Below are 21,533 nucleotides of genomic sequence, written 5' to 3' on the forward strand. Positions count from 1 at the left end.
AACTAGACATGGAACCATTGATCACTAGGGCTATGCTCTCCAATTCTCTCTTCTAACAGTATGGCTCCCTTGGCTCTGGTACCCGCACACCATGTTCTCCTCCAAGAGGTGCTGCAGACACAAAAGCAAGTTAATGCTAGTTCCATCAACAGTGACACCAATGTAGATTTTTGCTGGAAAAAAATATTCCCTGTAGAGTGCAGCATGCTGTGTCCAGCAGCTACTCCCAGTTCCTGGAATACCACCTCTAGTCTCTCAGAACCCTGTGGATCTCATACTCAGGGTCTTCCAATGAATCTAGAAGCAAGAGGGATCATGATGAACGAGACATGGTTTCCTTTTCCAGATTATGGGCCTTTTCTGAGCCACTTTGCTGCTTAGGGCCATCAACAATATGTGGTTTGCAAAAACAGAAGAAAAACTAATATACAGCTTGTCTGGGGTATCTTAGAGAGGACAGAAAGGATTGAGACAATGCTCCTTCAAGAGATTTCATGTATCAGCAGTGAAGGGGTTAGCACACCTTAAAGTTCTAACTAATGGGAGTGCATATTACTGCCACCTAATGGGCAGTATGCATAAGTATTAGTGAGTATGCAAACTACTGCTTTCATTAGGATTCATGATCACATTCTCTCTCTCTGTTTTTTTAATTATTATTATTATACTTTAGCCAATAAAGAAGACACAAATGGTTTTAAACCCAATACTAGTGAGCACTAGAAATGGAGATTCTTCTTTAGCTGACATGGCTGTAGCCATGAGAATTTTGGTCCTAATTCCTAGCCCTGATGTTGAATATGTGTGGTTTAGCTGATGACCATGACATTTGCATTTATGTACTGCATTCACAGATTCAATGAAATCAAAACTAGCAGCTGTTACTCATAAAGAAGCTCAGCATAACATGGCTATTGTTATAGAAATGAGGCAGAGCCACAGTCCTGCATCCAAATACTGAGAACTGTAGGAATATCTGGATGTGATTCTGAACTTTGCTACTCAGGCCATCTCTGATTCTGAAGTGTAACAGTGAGCTCCAAGGGCTTTGAATGTTTTCTTTTTATGTAATAGTCCTATTATCTTGATACAGTGTTTTATGTATTTCCGATTACATTGTAAATGGTTCTGAGTGATTACAAAATGGATCATCTGGATGAGGTTTTACTTGGCAGTATAAAATAGTTTTATTATTACACACTATCTAGTTTTGGTGTATAGTAAAATTGAAACAGACTGAAGGAAAAGGGTCCAGGAAAGTGAAGCCAATTATAAAAGCTAGATGTTTAGACAAGATCCAAGTGAAGGGTTGAATTGAAATATCAGTGACTTTTATCATCTTTAACTTCTTGCTCTGTCAAGTTGTTGTCACATTAATAATGTCACAGGGACTCTTTTATTCTATATTTGTAAACTGTGTTGCACAATGGGACCCTGAACTGAGTGGAATACAAATAATAAAGGCATCTTCATTATCGCTGAGAGATAATTAGAAATGCTGTGAAGATTCAAAACACCAAACATTTAGCATCTAAATCATTGGTTGAGTGAGTTTTGATGTCTTGCCGCCCTGCTTACCTAGGAAAAGTAGGAAGATGGTTGGTGACAGCAAAGCTGTGAGCCTATTTCTTTGTTCAATGGGGAGATGCTCACATTTAGAATGATATTTGGAGTAGATTTCACTAAAGAGCTCATAGCTGAATGCCCACAGCCTCCTCTTACTGCGGCAAAGCATAGCCAGTGACTATCATAAATCTTAAGTAGATTTATACAGCTGTTACCTAACAAAACTCCTTATTTCTTATGGTGAGAAATGGTCTGATTGCTATTTTAAAAGCCAATCTGCTGTACATTTAATTAGAATTTATTGATGTTTTATGGAGTCATGTCTCAATTCAAGTTTACTTAGGGATGATTATCTTCCTCCTTCTCTTGCTGTGCACAGATCTGGTAAATGAGAGACTGGAATCAATCTTTTTATTTTTTCTGGTAAAACCAGATGTTTTTCAACGATTACATGCCACAAGAGTGTGTGTGTGTGTGTGTGTGTGAGAGAGAGAGAGAGAGAGAAATCTATATCTTTGTGAATCTCTGTATTGATGCTCACAATAGTAACAGGAACCATACATCAATATTAATGAGGAGAGGAAAAGACCATTAGCAGTGGGAGACCAGATATGGTATTGGAGCCTAAAAGCTCCATCTCTCTAGCATGGGCTCCCATGTGATACAAGGTGAATTCCACGGAATAACATGAGTTCCAGGTAAAATTTTGAGGTTCTTGGACCAATTGTTAAAGTGGGTTGAAATAGGAGGGGAAGCTCTCATCCCCAACAGTCAAGGGAAAGGGGAAGTTGTGGAGAGAGTGCTGTTCTCCTAAGCCAGGGCGAGGAGGAGGTGACCTCTCCTTCTTTCACCTGCACGTCAGCCACTGCTCACAGGATTCCCCTGAGGCACATAAGAGGTTTGTGTGCCTCTCCAATTATATTTTGAGTTTGTAGAACTTCTGTGAATTCATAGACCTGTCTGACATGTATTTACTAAAAGACAGGAAGGAATGAAAACTGCCAAACCAGATTTCTTCTTGTTAAAAGGAAGTCTGTGCTAAGAGTTGGGCATAGATGAACACCTCCACTCTCTCACAAGCTTAATGGGGAGCCCACAGATCCCAGACACAGGGCCATTAACCCCTTTCAGCGTAATACAACTTGCTTTGCCTTTTTGAACCATCATATAGAAATTTAATTGAGATGAGAGCTTTTTAAATCTATGAAGGGTTGTCATTTTCTATTAAACTCTACCAGTTCTATGGAATCCTACTGGTTTCATCCTTATTAAATTCTGTAGCCTTTTCCCTACAATAATTGGGTGCTTGATATTCTGATTGTTTGGCTCAGCAAACTTCAGGTCGATACCGCCTGACTGTACAGGGATTTTCCAATCCATCAGCCTGTACCCGTTGATGCAAGTGTGCACTTCCTTATTTTATACGCAGATTTCCACCTCTTTTCTGCAAGTCTGACCAAGCAACTCCAGCAGGTAGAATAAGCTGAATTCACAATATTGATTTCAGCACTTTGAGATTTATATGCATGTTTCTCATTCTAATAGTTATAAAATTATATTTGGTTGAATAATTACAATGAAATTCTCTTAACTCATCAATTGTCACAGACTTAGGAAATTGACTCCACAAGGGTATTAAAAAAACCTTGTTTCTATGGTAGAGTGTGTTTTAGCACTGTGCAAAGAGTTACACATACAGTTTTCATTAAAAGTAAATGAAGCCAGGTCTGGCACTTAGAGGCTAATATAACGATGTAGAATTTTTGAGAATGAGAAGAAAAAGTACTGTGATTTCCGCTAGTATTTAACTTTTTTATCATTCTATGGAAAGCTGAAATTACTAGTTTACTGCCATAGTTATTTCTGGAAGTGTTTAGTTTATTTGTGCCTTAAATTTATAAAGTGATTCCAGCAGAGGTGTATTGAATTTGATACCATTTTCAAATATTTCTCGTAGAACTGATGTAAATGTTAACATGTATCTAGGACGTTCGTCATTAAACCATTTGTGCTTCAAATTGGTGTATTAAAAGTTGAGAACCATTAACATGTGCAGGCTTTACAGGACACAAACAAAAATTACTGTCCACCAATTTTAAGAAACTATAATTGAGGTGTGTTATGTGTAAATTAATGGAATGATGTGTGCACATAAACACTGCATGTGAGAATAAATAATCCTTTGCCTAAATGTTCATTGCTGATAATCTGAAGTAGTTCAGCAAACGACCTCTCTACCTCCAGGGGTTGAACAGAGGCAAGAATTTTACAGTCTATGCAGCCTCTACCCATTGCCATATTAAGTGCTACCAGACAAGAATGCTAGGTGAAATTCAAGCAAGTTTTGCATGAGAAAGATACTTGCTCACCATAAGATTAACCTGGTGAGCATGATGGAAGGACAAGGATCTTGAGTGAGCAGGGGTCTTTATTAAAGGCCTCTTTCTCTCATGCACTGTAAATAGAAACTTTTTTTCTGGGCATTAGGTTCTGGAGCCTGCCAACCAACCCACACTTATTGAGCAGAGAAGAGCTCAGTTGCCTACAAATACTTTGGCCCCTCTGGTATTTCCCAGCTTGTTTAGGGCTTTGCCACAGGGAAGCAGAAACATGGTGTACTGGTCCAGGAGCAGACTATGAATCACATTGTGACTCCGAATCACACTCTGTTCCCCCATTTCCGATGTGAAGCAAAACTAACACTATGCTTGGCAAAGATAAATTCCCCTGCTATGCCAGCCCACCTGTCCTGCCTGATACATTTGGGTTGGCAGGGGACAGAGCCCCCAAAAGGTTTGTCGCTTTTCAAGTCATTGTGGACCAGTGGAGATGTCACACACCAATGCCAGCCCTGCTTGGCTCCATAATAATGATAAGAACTCCATCTCTGGCAACCCAGTGGCATTAGTGAACTGAATTTGTTCATGTACTGTGGTCAATGGTGTGAACTGACATTACTTTTGCTTTGAAAATTACCACCGTGTCTACGCTGCTATGTATACTCATGCTAGCTCGATAGCAGCTAGCATAAGTGTGTGTACGTGAGCAGGGGACTCAAACCCCTAGCTCATAGTGTAAACGTAGCCTCTGAAAGTGTTTGCAAACCTCCCTCTGGATGTCAACAAGGCACTTAGCTGCCATGGAGATTGGCATGGCATAAGAACCTGAACAGAATAAAAAACAACAGCAGCAAAAACTAGTGGTGCTATGTTAGCAAGTACAACATAAACTACTTCAACCAAAAGTTACATATGGTCGTACAAACTATGCTAAAATTCTCCCTGCTTAATTGGAAGTTTAGATATAAGTTAATAATGCTGTATGGTAGCCAAAACAACATATGCAGCTTGCGACTGCATACTTCACAGGCCTCACATAATGAAGCAAGGAGGCGATTTCATTTGGACTAACCTGGTAGTAAGCACTATATTCAGTAGCAAGCATTTGCAGGATCAGGCCCTAAGGTATTCAATATTCATTTATGTGGAATTCATTCCAGAATAAGTCACTTTCAAAAAACAATTCTTGCCATATATTTTGAGTATCTTTGCCAAAGGGAATTGGTTCTTTGTTGTAGTGGATAAATACTGTGTGAAATAAAACAACTGTTCTTCTTATTTATTCAGGGTGAGATGTTAGGCATGTTGCCTCATCTACACTTAATGCCTCCCACTTCATCATATACTAGTGATGGGTCATACTTGCAGCCAACTGTATAATCAGAGATGAGCTGTGTTTATATAATTAAGTGGTTTGGAACATTAGATGAAGAAAAATATAGTTGGCCCTCTAGCAGAATTTGTAAAGGTTAATATTAAACTGGAAATTTCTTTAAACCATAAATTCACTAATAGCAGGATAAATATGAACATGTTGTTCTGATTTCTTCTTTTAATAAATGGCTCCCTTATGGGACCATTCCATCACGTCTGACATGATTCTCAATTATGCTGCTCATTGATTTTATTACACTTTAATGATAAATAAATAAGAGATGCAATATTCTAATAAAGGTCATTGAAACTGGCCCTTTTAGTGTTTCATATGCTGCTTGTAATAACCGCAGTTAATCATACTTTAGAAATGGCAAGTAGTCTCCCAGTTTTCTAGGTATTAGCCCAAAAGCAAAGAGGCTTTCTGGGTGTATTTCCCCTCTCCAATACAAAGCCTGAATAACTGGGCACCTACCGAAGATGTCCAAATTCCTTAGAGACTTACACATCAAATCATCAAACTGGTACAGACCAATACTCCATCTAGTTCAGTGGCCTGTCCTTGGACATGCCAGATGCTTTGAGAGGAAGTGAAACTCAACGTACCCAAACCCATAAATTGTCCAATTATTATACCATAGGGTGAACCGAGCTGGGGATCTGCTCATATCCTGAAACAAGAGTATTGATTTTCCCTCATAACTTTATCCTGGCTAGTGTTACTAGAGGTGCTGTTAAGACATTAAAGTCTAATGACTAAATAAAAAGCACAAAGGGTCATATTACAATAACTTTACTTGCTTTGAGTAGTACTTTTACCCATGAACATTGACTTCAGTGGGATGACTTATGGTGTAAGGTATTCTTCAGTGTGAATAAAGTTATCATGATCTGATCCCAATGCACTTGATCAATAACATTCTGCAGCAGAAATTTTTACCCATTATTCTTGTGTATTATGTAAAACAGTATCCTTTTATCCACTTAAAATTTGTTGTGTTTTCAGCTCATTGAGAGTTCTCTTCCTGTATTACGTACAAGAGAGTAAATAAAGGCTCCTTGTTGTCTTCTCCATGGCAATTTTTGGGGGCAAAATACTTTTGGTGTCAAATTTACCAGATTTGTTCTTAGTCTAAAGATGATTTTATTGTAGAAATTTTGGTTCTGAACTTTGAAACTCTGAACTTTGGACTGAAATAAATAAAAAATGACCAGACAGAACTATTTATCTGAACATGAAAAAATGGATTGTTTTGCATGATTTTTTTTCTTTCATAACAAAAGTTTTACTTAATTCAAACTTACTATGGACTTAAGTTAGTTCTCAATGTGGACAAGTGCCTTTAATATATTGGAAATCATCTGGCTTAGAAATAACAAAGCAATATGTGTTTGAAAATCACATATTGCAAATGCAGCTGTGTTTATTTCAGTGATTACTTATTAAAATAAACACAAAGTGATTATTTGTACATGTGATCCCATGTACATATGAAAATATTCAGACAAATGCACTCAGTGTGTTTATTTAAATCTCACATTAGAGATACAAATCAAACATGTGAGGTGAAGCACCACTCTCTTTTTGGTAAACTAATTGTAATTCTACATTAATGCAATAGTATGAGTGTGATTTTAAGCATACATAATGCCAAGGACTTAGTCTTCCTAGGAACAAGTGCCCTTCATACATCTGAAGAGACTAGGCTTAAAAATAACAAAGTTATGAATGTTTCCATTCCAATGTGTATTGATTTAAATTTGCAGTGGCATGGACATTCAAACACACTTCATGCATTTATTTAAATCTTAACATAAAGATGCAGCCACACTGGGCCAGATGCTCAGTTGGTGTATACCATGCTCCAAAAGAGGCAAGGTAGTGACATAATTTACATTGGCTGAAGTAGTGAGTCCATTTATTTGAGTAGGTAAATGATAGTTGTTCATTTTTTTCTCATAGAATATCATTTGGAAAACTACATTATTGTAGTCTAGGGTTATGTTTTTAAATGCACAAAAGTGAGGTAATTCGAAGTTATGTTTCTCTCAACGGTATTACACATATTTATTAAGGTATTAGAGCTAATAGCAATGCAAAATAATATATGGCTTGAGTACCTTAAGAATAATCTAATATCATGAAAGAATAACTCACACAATCCAACAAGGCTTACTTTTATTGTTACCTTAATAAAGGCTTTGAACTCTGGGTATATTAGAGTCAATAGAAGTCAAAAGTAAATAGAGTTTCTATAGCCAAACCTCTCCCAAAGCAGGCATTAGAATTACTGATTGATTGGAGTGGTTCTTTTTCTGAAATCCTGGAACTCAAAACCACAAACACTTAGGTAATGTTTCATAATCAACTATTCCTTTCCAGTACTAGTATGCACACTATATATCCCAATAGTCCTTCCTGAGAGATTATTTGCATATTAGTCCATTCATGAGTTAGTCCCAGCAGCGATAAATACATTGGCGTATAGTTAGTGTACATCTCCTTTTTGTACTTTACACTGGGACCTGATCATCAAATGCTTTCTTCCTCACATGGATCTTTCCCTGCTTCATCTGCATCCCCTCCCATAGACACCCCAATGAATCTGGGAGTGGGGCACATGGGGAAGGACTGTGAACTAATTGTTCTCTGTGATCATCACTTGCTGACCCGACAGATTTCCCTGCAGAGACCTCAGAAGGAGTCAGTGGTGCTTGAAGGATCATTAACTCTCTTTATATGCCCTCCATGGAGCACCTGCAATGGGATGGAATCAATAGCAGGATGGGTTCTGCTCTGTGCATCAAACTGGTCCCTTCTATGTGGATCTGCCACACCGGATAGCCTCATCACCATTGAACTCCAAGCCTCTGACTCTTGAGGGGATACTTTGCAAAGAAATGCATTAGAAACCTTAGGGCATTTTCCTGTCTTTGGCACATGGTAACTGTCATCCATGCCTTTCTGATATACATATGACCAAGGTTCCATTTCTCAGTTTTAAATTTCTTCCCCAACCCTTACAGTTCTAAAAAAGCTTTGAATACTTCAGCCCATTAAATTCTATAAGTCTCTAAATTTTACCTTTCATGTTCTCCCATCTCACTTTTCAGGTGACAGATAAGCAGGGTAGTGATTGTAAGCTTATCATTAATGCATGTTCTTCATTATACTTTCTGAAATCCTGTGTGGTGCCTGGCTAGTGGCAGTAATTTGTTATATTAATCTGCATTCTCATACACAGGCACTGTGTGAATATAACATCATCTGGATGCCACAGCAATCCTTACAATATAATTAGTATGAGTAAACTAAAATAAATAGTCCCTTGATCAAAGCAAGAGAAAAATCTCTCATTTTATTTATGTCTTCTGCCAGAAGTTATGATCATTTACTTATGTCCGAAGTTACTGTTTCCATTTTAATATTCCTAATAGTATTTGGATGGTTTCTATGAAGACTATTCAATAAACATTATTCAGTAAAAGTTAGATAGTCCTAATGCAAAATCCTCTGGAATGTTTATTAAACAATTATGCTGAACTTCCTGACAGTTTTATTTCTGAGAAAGTTACAACCTTATTATGCATCCAACTGAGTAATCCCACATTGCTGAAAATTCCTGTAACAATTTAGTGAGCAGTACTGAAAGCAGATGCAGCTGAATTAATAGAAAGAGTAACCATTTTGGATATAAAGATATATTCCAGGAAAGAAGGGTATAGCAAAAAAAACAACAACCCTGCATTTATTTTTTTAAGACACAGGGCAACTTAAATAAAAAGTATAAAGCGGTAGTGTGCAAACAAGGAAATATTAGAGAAATAAAGAACGCATAAAGTGTCTTGACTTGCTAAAATGATGTTTCATGCATGTGTTATTTATATATTTGAAGCTTAATGGAGAATCTCTATGGAGAATGACGTTAAGTTAAATGTGTGATTAAATAGTTCTTGAAAAGTGTTAAACCTCAAATGGTTGAAGTTTGTTTGCTTTTCTGAATGGGATTTTGTGTGTCGCTTGCTGTAAATCCATTCAGATTGTCTTTCGTGTAAGTATCCCTTTAATCAGCTGCTATTCCTCTTAGTCAATAATACATGAATGGTCCAATCCAAAGTTCCCTGAGAAAACAAAAAAAAATCAATGGGCATTGGATCAGGCCCATAGTTTTGACTGTGAATAAATCTAATTAATTCTGGTTTTCTGTAATAAAAATAATGGGTGAAATCCTGGCCCTTTTGAAGTCAATGGGAATTATGCCAGTGATTTCATTGGGACCAGGATTCTAGTTAATCAGCAAGCTAAAAGAAATGGGAGAAAGTGGGAAGGGAATTAATTTAATGAAACCTTCAGGGCAGGCTGATTAATTTTATGACCAAATTACTGTAATCCTAGGTTCCTCCTTTCCTAATCTCAGCAAATAGTTCCTAACAATCCAAGGGCTGAGATATGTTCATAAAACTACTGTTGAATCATCTTGAATTACAAACATTTTTTAAAAGATGAAGTCTTTTTATGGATAATTCCTGAACAGGAAAAACAGCTGTATACATTCAATATGTCATTGCTGCAATAATTTACCTGGCTGTAGTCAATTTTCACTCCAATAAGGGCCAAATTCCCCATTTCAAGTTTAGTTCTTCATATAGTTTGTGCAAACAGTCTATTTATTCAGAAATATAAACAGTGCTGCCAGCTCTCATGATTTTGCCTTATATTGCCATAGTTGATGTTTTGCTCAAAGTCCTGTCTCCTGGAGTTAGATGAATATATGATACTCTCTGCTTCCATTTAAAAAAAAATTCTCACCCTCAGAATGTGGAGAAGAGCTTGAAAACATGACCCTAAAAAGCCATAAAAATTCAGAAACAAGAAGACATTAAAAAGAATACTGCATTTATTTATTTTTTTAACTGCGATTTAAGCCAAACTTCTGATTTGTGTGTGTTTGTGTGGCCTGACTCTGGATATTTTGAATGCATAGGGTGAGCAATAGTGTATAAACTATACACAGTTTAATGAATGCAGGGAGCAACCAATGAACACTCTGTTCATCATGGTCTTGTTTATAGTGACTGTCAAATAAAGATTCTGTGATGTATTGAAGAATTCTTCATTTAAACAACCCTCTCCCCACCCCCTTCTGCTAGTGGTTTCTTCACAGGGTTTCATAGGTTTTTCCCTACTCCAGCTCTTCCATCTTCTCTATTCATTGGACTGTGACCCTCACAACAATTTTAGATGCCTAGTTCCAGCTCTGCTCTCCCAGCTGCTGTAGGAGCCTGGTCTCCCAACTTGGCCTAATGGAGGAGGTCAACACAGAAAGAAATTTCTGTTGTGGTAGTATCCCATTATAACTTGTACTGTAACTTCCCTGCTTTAGAACTCATCATCTGAGAATCCTCCCTTTCAGTCAGGAAGTGGAGGCAAGGAAGGAATTTGGACATCCTATTTAGGGGCCCAATGTTTCAGATGTGTCTCATTCCAGTGGCACTTTCATGTGGAATATTTATAACCATTCTGTCAGGGGACAGGTTGGAGAGAAGTAAATGTCTTGGTTAAAGAAAGCCAAACAGGAGCAAGAGACTGGCTAAAAACACAATGGCCCTGTCTCATGTGCTGCATAAAAAGTACCTTCATAATATATCTGAACATAAAGCACTGTGTAAAATCATCATGGCCCACTAAAACCACCTTTGGACTAGCTCAAAATCTTTAGCCTCTACAGTGTCCTAGTTGTGACGAGAACAAACTCATTCTGGTAATGGATACCTGGAACCTTCCATTGCAAACACACACACACACACACACACACACACACACACAAATTGTGCCTCCATTGTTAATCACTTTTGTTTTATTACTTATCAAATTATTCAGTGGTAAAACTATAAATATTTTGACTATTACACTCAAGCGCTCTATAAATACCCAAATCAAAGGGGCAACTTGGCAGCTCAGGCAAACATTTTTGTGGTCTGGGATTCTGAGACATCTACTTTATAACTCTGTCAGGCCGAGTGCTCAGCACTTTTCCAGGCTGAAAAATCAGATCTTAATCATTCTTACTCATAAAATATTTAACCTTGAGGTAGCAATCTTTTTCTGTAAACATGCTAAGATCAGTAGGAGATGTATGTGGACAATTAAATTTGTTGCAAATCTTTTCTGAGCTCAGCTGATGTAGCTCATCAGAATGTGTTTAACAGTTATCCATCTCCACAGGAATGTTTATAGATAAGATGAAAGCAGCCCTGCTTATTAATCACACATTGTATGTTTGACTCCTGCTCCCTTCCTCAGTCTCTAAATCAACTACATCTGGTTCTTACTGCTTAGCTGCGCAGCTTACCTTTCACAGTGAAACATGCTCATTGCTACAGAAGCAGGTCCAATTTGATTAAAAACGAATTACTAAGTCAAATAGTCGTGACTAAGATCTGGGCATCAGCTAACCATAAATATGATCAGTTATAGAAAAAAAGTACTGATGTGTGTAAAAGAAACCTCAGCGGATTCAATTGTCATGGCTCCATTGATTAAAACAGAGATGCATCTATCTATAGCAGCTGGATCCAGGACACTGCATTTTCATGTTAATACTGTGTAGAAGACATTAAACAAGATGTTAGTACAATGCTTGTGTAAGTCAGAAACAAAGTCCACATTTTCCAGTGTGGCACTGTCTTTGTTGTGTGTTATGGCAGGGGCCAGGGTCTAAGCAACTAGAAAGAATAATCCAGGCGACTAAAAATAACAAACCAAACCAAACCAATCAGTCTTTGCGGTTTCCAATTTATTTAGAGGGTCCTTGTTCAAACAGATTACACAGCCAGAAACAACTCTGGCCACATCCCCTTCATTCAGTTCAACAGGCTGTAAACTGTACACAAACAATATCAAAGCAGCAACAACAGACAGTAACAATGAAGTGGCTCATGTCTTCAAAGATCCCTGTTCTGGTTTCTGGTCAACAATGCCCATCTTTCTCTCTCATTAGCATGGCCCAGCTCCTTTTTAAGCTTCTGAGCCTCACTTGAGTCAGCTGCTTTCCCCACTGAGACTTTGAGATCCTCAGCTGGGATTTAAACCAATGAAACCATTTTGCTGACTGGCCTGGGGCATGGGAATCAGCAGCATCCCTTCCAGGAGATTTGAGCAACATATACACTGTTTTACATATACAGGGCTTGATTTCTCTCCTGTAGTGAGTTCTGTTCAGGGCATCGACCATTTTGGAGCCAATTACAGCCCCTGCCTCTCCACCACAGCTGCTCCAGCATCAGCATAACTTAGAGCAACTTATGGGATGCTTTCTCTTATTCCAGTTAATCATGGCACCTAAGGGATGGTAGGCCAGCTGAGAATTGGGAGACTAGAACTGTATACTGCCCTGACCTCCACATGCCTCCTTCCCCCCTCTGATGGGATCAGGGGGAAGAACTGAGAGCTCCCTCATGATAGGAAAATTCTCAACTAGGCACTGGCAGGGCCAGCTCCAGGCACCAGCACAGCAAGCAGGTGCTTGAGGCGGCCAACGGAAAGGGGCAGCACGTCCCGATCTTCAGTGGCAATTAGGCGGCGGGTCCCTTCGTCCCTCTCAGAGGGAAGGACCTGCTGCCGAATTGCCACCACAGAATGAAGTGCCGCCAATTGTGGCTTTTTTTCCCCCCGCCCTGGGCACTGGACCAGACTTCAGTGCTTTTATACTGCTCGAGAGACGTATAATGGCTCTAAGAGGGGAAGACAACCATGCCCCTTCTCCCATGCACAGGTAAGAAATCTGCAGTGCTTTAAAGTCCTGATGTATTGTCATTAGATCTGGTTAGGTTTTGTTGCATCTCTATACAATTACAATGGATTCTAAAAAAAATAAATTAATCTATTACAGGCTGCACAAGAGATGCCCATCCGCAATAGCTGTTAATTCTCTGCAGCTACTGTTTGTAACAAACAATTGTTTTGAAACAGCTCATAAAATCATTAGATTGGTCACCTATTGGTAACATTCATATGTACTTTCTGAATCTCTTACTAATATTAACCTCTTATTAACTTTAGCAATTGTCAGTCTTAAATCAAATGTGGCTATTAATTATCAGCATGTGTTCATTTCCCATGCGAATAACTCTAAAATAAATTTGTTTTTATTTGGGAGGACTTCAGTGACAGTGAAGTTGTATTGAATTAATCCACAAGGTCCTCTGCTTCTCTGATCACTCCTTGACTCCAATGTCTCCTATCGCCATCCTCTGCTCTTTGAAGTTCCCCCTTAAAACACCTTGCTGCCCTGAACCCTCTAAGCCCTAATCTTTCCATCAAAGATGTGTTAACAAAACAGATGCACATGCACATTTTAAAAATCCTGGAGCTAACCAAACACACGCTGGATGTCACTGCTCAATTACTTTTGATAGTGCCCTACTCTCCTGATCCTGTTTCCATACATTATCTATTTAGACTGTGAGCTTTTCAGGACAGGGACCATGCTGTATAGAGTTTCACATACTTTTGGCACTATGGAAATAATAATATTGTTACATGTTATATAGCAAGAAGAACTTCTGGAAGCATCGGTAGTCATTGGGGCAATATGTAGGCTATTAGAAAAAGATAGGAGCTTATTCACACCATCTGATTTTTGCATATGAATTAACAGGTTCTTTGTCGCTTTGCAAGTTCAGTGTGTGATTGTTTGCAAAGCAAATTGCAACAAACTCCTGTTTCTGTAAAGGCAGGATTGAACCCTAAAGAACCACCCAGGTGAGGTGATAGATGGGCTCAACACAGCAGTAACTGGGTGTGGTTTAGGGTCTGTGATATGGAGGAGGCCAGACTAGATGATCTAGTCATCCTTTGAGGCCATGAACACTATGACAAATGGCCCTATTATGTTATAGGTTTTAGCTCCCATTGACTTCAGAAGAAGTGCCATGCACAGAATGATGGGAAGGGATGGCTTCGGTGAGAGATCTGAAACTTCTTCTTATAGTAGGATTCCTAGCCAATCATTGGTCTGTCATTACAAGTGTGCACAACTGGTACTTTTCCTTAAAATGCCCTTGTTGTTACCTTTTCTCTTTCACAGCTCGAGAACTACATTGTGGAAAACATGAAGTCGGAGATGGCCCAGATACAGCAGAGTGCAGTTCAGAACCACACAGCCACCATGCTCGAGATAGGAACCAGTCTCCTAAGTCAGACGGCAGAGCAGACGAGAAAACTCACAGATGTTGAAACCCAGGTCTGTCCCAAGAGCCATATTCTACAAGAATTTACTGCAGAGAACCTTCCCAACCACCTCCTTTTACCACATCATCACAAAGTAGATTTCAACACGGTGCTCCAAGAAACATATACAATTTCTGTTTATTGGTAGCAACAGCAATGATGACTGATTCTCATTATGTAGTTTTCTTTATACTTAATGAGGATTGGTTGGTATATTTAGCTTTTTATGTGTTTGTCAGGCTGGACTGACCAAAAAACTAACTAGCATTTGACTTCAAATAAATAGCCCAGCTACCAACAGTGAATGATACAAGTGTCAAGCTAAATAAATAGTTTTAGGTTAAAATATCTCCTTTGATCTACATTATTACTTGCCACTTTATTTTGAGAAATGTTATTTATTTTCTCTGAAATGTTTCCAGACATTTGAAAAGTATTGTACATGTGGAGTTTTTTTTACAGGTCCAAGAGAGAGCGACAAACATTCATTCATTTGTCAAATGCTATGCAGTTTACCATTTGTTATTCTACAAAGTTTTACAATGTGGCATGAATATAAGACCATTTCAAAGGACCTAGCTTACAGAGGCTTGCCTACCGCCCCCCACCATGGTACTGAGTATTAATAACTTCAATGCAAACTAGCAGACAAATGTGCTGTTCTTATAACCAGCAATTTATCCAGAACACCATATAAGCTGAGGTCTAATGCTTATCATAGGGCAGTAGATACTAATTATTTTCTTTTGACTTTTCTATCAGTTTACAGTTCACATTACATTATTTTTTCTTTCTCCAGGGACTTCCCCTTGCTATTTGTAGTCTGTGGTATCTTTAACAGTTGCAATGCATTCAAACTGTTTATTTAAAACAAATGTATTCATGTGTTGTATTTATTTGGTTTGTTGTAGCAAACTGTTTGAGATAGATCATACTGTTTGCACTCAAGTCCTGACCCAAGTTTACAATATCATTCCCAAATTATTACATAATCACATTACAATATAAAGAAGAACAATAGCAATTACCAAAGGGAGGACACTTAATTTACTCTAGCTAGAGATGATATGCACATGGTGATGACAAAATAGTCTTACTCGGCTGCTTATTTTTTTCATACATTGGTTAATAAAAGCCACCTTCTCAAGTGACCTGAGCTTTTCTGTAATGGAGTAGAGATTCATGAAAATGTTGGAGCAATTCTGTTCTTTGCACCATTGCACATAGCATTCTAGTATCTAACTGCGACTATAGATTTTGACTTTGGACTACATGCCCTGCAGGGGAACAATGGGGTGTAGAAACACTTCTTAATGCCCTTTGCATGAGCTACCCAGACTTTGGATCTGCACAGGGTGTAGTGGGTGTTATGTGCCCATTTACTCCCCCCTGAGTGGGTGGGGAAGGGCAGGGAATTGGCTCTGCCCCACTTAGAATAATAGAATCTTAGAAATATAGGGCCAGAAGACACCGTGAGAGGTCAATAAGTCCAGCTCCCTGCTCTGAGGCAGGACCAAGTAAACATAGCCCATCCCTGACTGGTGTTTGCCCAACCTGTTCTTAAAAACCTCCAGTGAGGGGGGATTCCACAACCTCCCTTGGAAGCTGTTCCACAGCTTAGCTACCCTTATAGTTAGGAAGTTTTTCATAATATCTAACCTAACTCTCCCTTGCTGCTGATTAAGCCCTACCCTTCACTTCTCCATGGCATTCCTCCCAAGTAAGGCAGAAAAGGCGTCTCAGAGAATGGGTCTCAACATTTTTCAAATAAATGGAGACATTATTAGACTGAGTCTTCTGCTTTGTGCTTTCTCACATAAGGTAGATTCTATGGGGAAACACTGCCATAGAATCACATGATGATATTGACAATTACCCATCTAAAAATCTTTTTTATAGCGTTACTGTGCACTTTCAAATTAACACCACATTCATTTCAGTACTTGCATTTCAGCAGTGGTCTTCCCTCTCTTATATGTACTCTTGTAGATAACATGCTTTAGAACCTTGTGGGATGGAAGTTGCCACATCAATTTAAGAAATTATTACTGTCATTCTGACTAAATATTTCCTTTTTCATTTCATTTTTGAGCTGCAAAATGATACTTGAGTTGCTAGATTCTGTTACTTTCCATTTAAAAATGTCATAGCCATTTCAATTATACCCACTAGGGCCTGAATCTATAAATTATTCCCTGAGGGCAGATCTTTGACCCTGCACAGAGCCCCAGTGAAGTCAAAGACAACTGCATGGAACAACTTGCACGATCAGGGCCTCTATCATTTACATAATCTGCGTAACAATGCAATGGAGTTGACGTAAGCCAGGAGTGGGCAAACTTTTTGGCCCAAGGGCCACATCTGGTCATGGAAATTGTATGGTGGGCCATGAATGCTCACAAAATTGGGCTTGGATGCAGGAGTGGGTGAGGGCTGTGATTGGGGCTGAGGGCTCTGGGGTGGGGCTGGGGATGAGGGGCTTGGGGTGCAGGAGAGTGCTCCGGTCTGAGACTGAGGGTTTTGGAGGGCAGGAGGGGGATCAGGGATGGGACAAGGGGGTTGTGATGCGGGGGGGGTTGGGGAGTATGGGCTCTGAGGGGGTGGGGCCAGGGATGAGGGATTTCGGGTGTAAGAGGGTGCTCTGGCTAAGACCAAGGGGTTCGGAGGGCAGGAGGGGGAATCAGGATTGGGGCAGGGGGTTGTGGTGTGGGAGAGGGTCAGGGGTGCAGGCTATGGGCGGCGTTTACCTCAAGCAGCTCCCAAAAGCAGCGGCATGTCCTCTCTCCGGCTCATATGCGGAGGCGCAGCCAGGCGACTCTGCATGCTGCCCCGTCAGCAGGCACCACCCCTGCAGCTCCCACTGGGCATGGTTCCCAGCCTATGGGAGCTGCAGGGGTGGCACTTGGAGCTGGGGCAGAGTGCGGAGCCCCCTGGCTGCCCCTATGCATAGGAGCTGGAGAGGGGACATGCCACTGCTTCTGGGAGCTGAGTGGAGCGGGGCAAGCCCCTGTCCCCTCTCCCCAGCTGCAGCACTGGAGCGATGCAAGCCCCGGACCACACTTCCCGGTGGGAGCACGAGGACTGGATTAAGATGTCTGACAGGCTGGATGTGGCCCGCGGGTTGTAGTTTGCCCACCCCTGATGTAAGCAGATACTGAGGGCATGCAACCAGGGCCGGCTCCAGAGCCCAGCGGGGCAAGCACCCGCCTGGGGCGGCCCTTTCCCGGGGCGGGCGGCAGGCTGGGCCGGCGGACCTGCCGCAGTCATGCCTGCGGGAGGTCCACCGGAGCCCTGGGAGCAGCGGACCTGCCGCAGGCATGACTGCGGACGGTTCGCTGGTCCCGCGGCTCGGCTGGACCTCCCGCAGGCATGACTGCGGCAGCTCAACCGGGGCCGCCGGACCAGCGAACCGCCCGCAGCTGCGGGAGGTCCAGCCGAGCCGCGCGACCAGCGGACCCTCCGCAGTCATGCCCGCGGGAGGTCCGCTGCTCCCGCGGCTCGGGGGCGCCTCCCGGGCATGACTGCTTGGGGCAGCCAAATTTGTAGAGCCGCCCCTGCATGCAACACTCCAAAAGAGAAATCTTGAAAGAATGCTGTCATAAAAGCTCTAGTTACAAAACATCATATGCAACAGTTTGGCATGTGTTCAAATCCTTTCCAAGTACCCTTATAATCTATTCATGTGTTGTATACATTTAGTCTGAGGTTTTGTATACGGTTTCCCTCCTTTTAATGGCATATTATTATTCTGCAACAAATATGGGGCCAGAACTTCAGCCTGTGTTTACCAGCGTAGCTCCACTGACTTCAATTTACACCAGGTCAGGCTCTGGCCCCATGTTTAAAACATATTTTAAAACCTGAACTGACCATTTCAATTAATCCTCATGCAAGCTGACATAAAGTAGAATAAATATGTAACTCAGTGTTCAAGTCTTCAGAATGGTAATACTAGAACACTGCAAGTTTTAATGCTTTTATTTATCCTTAAGGTACTAAATCAAACATCCCGTCTTGAAATTCAGCTGCTGGAAAATTCATTATCTACTTACAAGCTGGAAAAACAACTTCTGCAGCAGACACATGAAATACTGAAAATTCATGAGAAAAACAGGTGAGAGAAAATTGTTAACCCCTTAAATGCTTTCTCCATTTACCGCAAATACTCTCCATTTCTACTACTTTAAACTGCTGGGGCAAATGGTTGTTCTGAGCCTTGAATAAACAAAAAGACGTAGATGGAAAGTCTAAGTAAAATCTAGACTGACGGATATGGGAAGCATAAGGAAATATCAGCAAATCAGCAAAACCAATACTATATGCTACTAAGGTGTGGTAGTCCCTTAATTTTTCAGACAATTAAATATACATATCTGGGTGAAAAGGCATAAGGAAAAGAGAAGTCTTCCAAAGTATATTTAGAATATTGAAGTGGAAAAACTACCATGTTATGGGCTAAATTTTTCTCTTCAATCTTTAGTGTTGCACTCTAATTTAGTTAGTACTTGTTCTGTATGCAGAACTCCTACTTACAGCAGTGGGACACTACATATGGAATGACTGAAGGATGTACATTGGAGATCTGACTGTACTCCAGCAGCTGAGGAGAATGTTGCCCTCTCTTTAGCACTATAAAGCAATAAGGAGACAGTAGCCAGTCCTCCAAATTTGGGGGTGAAAGAATAATATAACTTTGGGGTTACACGCAAAAAGCACTCCACATCATAGCAGCCATCTGGATTCATGTAGCCAAAAATGAACTCAGGTTTGTGCAGGGATGTCACAATAGTGTTAGAATTTACTATGTGTTTGGCATCAGAGGCATGAGTGACATTTCACAGAAAAATAAAATAAAAGGTTCCTGCCCCGAAGAGGCTAAAATCTAAATTGACAACAAGAAGTTTTTAAAGTTTTTAAAGTATGTCAGGAACAAAAGGTCCATTACTAGATGGAAATGGTAGAATTGTCCATAATAATGCATAAAAAAATAGAAGTGTTCAATAAATAGTTCTGTTATCTTTTTGGAAAAAAAGATGATGATGATGATGGTGATGATTAAATACTTACCATTTCAATAGTAGCTAAGGATGGTTTTAAATAGTAGCTATTCAAATTAGAAATGTTTAAATCAGCAGATAACTTGCATCCAAGAGTTTTTAAAAGCTGGCCATGGAGCTCTCTGGACTATTAATGTTGATTTTCAATAAGTCTGGGAACACCACAGAAGTTCCAGAGGACTGGAAGAAATCTAATGTTATGCCAATACTTTAAAAGGGTAAGTAGGATGACCAGGGTAACTTATAGGCCCATCACCCTGATATCGATCGTGGGCAAAATAATGGAACAGCTGATATGGGACTCAATTAATAAAGTATTAAAGGAGGTCACTGAAACAGAGTGATCTGGTAGATAGGTAAGATGGGCATAATCAAACAATATGTGTTTTGATGCTGCCAAATGTCAGGTTGTACATTTAGGAGCAAAGAATACAGGCATATTTACTGGATGGGAGACTCTCTCCGGGAAAAAGTGACTCTGAAAAAGACTTGGCAGTCCTCGAATATAATCAGCTGAACATGAGCTCCCAGTGAGATGCTGTGGTCAAAAGAACTGAGCAATCCTTGTATAAATAAACAGAGGAATATACACTAGCAGTGTGGAGGTTGTTATATCTCTGTATTTGACACTGGTGCAGCCACTGTTGAAATACTGTGTCCATTTGTGATGTCCACAATTCAAGAAGGAGGCTGAAAACTGGAGTGGAGCCACAAGAATGATTAAAGGATTGGAAAAATTCCTTATTTTGAGACACTCCAGGATCTCAGTTTCTTTAGTTTATCTTAAGGGGTGACTTGATCACAGTCTGCAAGTACCTACAAGGGGAACAGAATTGAGGGCTCTTTAATCCAACAGACAAAGAACATAACATAAGAACATAAGAACATAAGGTATAACAAGATCCAATGGCTGAAAGCTGAAGCTAGACAAATTCAGATTAGAAATACAATGCAAATTTTTAACAGTCAGGAGTATTAACCTTTGGGACAATTTACCAAGGGTTGTGGTGAATTCTGTGTTACTGAAAATCTTTAAATCAAGATTGGATGTTTGTCTAGTAGATATGCTGAAGTTCAACCACAACTATTGGACTTGAAGCAGGCTTAATTCAGGGAAGTCCTATGATCTGGGTTATACATGAGTTCAGATTAGATTATGACAATGGTCCCTTCCAGCCTTAAAATCTATGAATCTATGAAATCAGATGGATCACATAATCAGCAATGGCAACAAACTATTGGAAGATAGAAGAAATGGAAACCGATGATGGTGGAGAAAGGAAAAAATGCCCCTGAGAGTGCATTACTATAAAGAAATGATTGCTAATTTTGATGCCTTTGCAGAAATGCTCAAATAATTCATTGTCAATAGTATTTGTTGTTAATGTTGGCAATTTATCTAATCTAATAATTATTTGTACATAATTTTTTCATTTAGAAGAAGTTGAATTGAATTGAGGATTGATTAAATGAGTTTCATAGATTTATAAAATTGGAAATATGTATGTTTTAATTTCACTTTTAATTGACTGAACAAATAATTGTATTGCCATTATCTGCTTAGTTCCAAGTATTTATTTAGAATGTGCAAGGGACGGAGTCATTTATGTGATGTCTTGTGTATTTAATGTTCTTTCTTTATTTATGTATCTTAACAATGTGTCAGGGTGCAAGGCATGTGTGGCAGTAAATAAACTTGACTTGACTTGACCTTTGGGTGGCTACACTGACATTCATGATGAAATGGTCTGTGACATGATGAAATAGTCTGAGTTTGTATATGGAAATAAAGAATGTGTTGAAAAGCAACATTTAAATTGTATTGTCTCCCTTTAGAAACATTGCTGTATGGGGCAAACAGAAAAATAGGAAGGAATGTGGTCTAGTGATTAAAGCAGGGACCTGGAGTGAGGACTTCTGGGTTCTGTCACCGACTCTTTTATTAGCTGAAAGGAAGGATGGTGT

The 21,533-nt window shown here is 39.8% G+C and overlaps 1 protein-coding gene across 5 annotated transcripts in view; it reads left to right on the top strand.

Moving 5' to 3' along the window:
- ANGPT1 (angiopoietin 1) overlaps nucleotides 1-21,533 on the top strand; it is a 205,666-nt gene that overhangs the window by 84,796 nt on the left and 99,337 nt on the right. For all 5 annotated transcript variants that reach the window (XM_045002753.1, XM_045002755.1, XM_045002754.1 and 2 more), the window contains exons 2-3: nucleotides 14,369-14,524; nucleotides 18,504-18,625. In XM_045002753.1, the coding sequence (XP_044858688.1) occupies nucleotides 14,369-14,524; nucleotides 18,504-18,625 (278 nt within the window). The remainder of the gene's footprint in view (nucleotides 1-14,368; nucleotides 14,525-18,503; nucleotides 18,626-21,533) is intronic.

Source organism: Mauremys mutica, chromosome 2, assembly GCF_020497125.1.
Source record: "Mauremys mutica isolate MM-2020 ecotype Southern chromosome 2, ASM2049712v1, whole genome shotgun sequence".
In the NCBI taxonomy this organism is placed as follows: Eukaryota; Metazoa; Chordata; order Testudines; family Geoemydidae; genus Mauremys; species Mauremys mutica.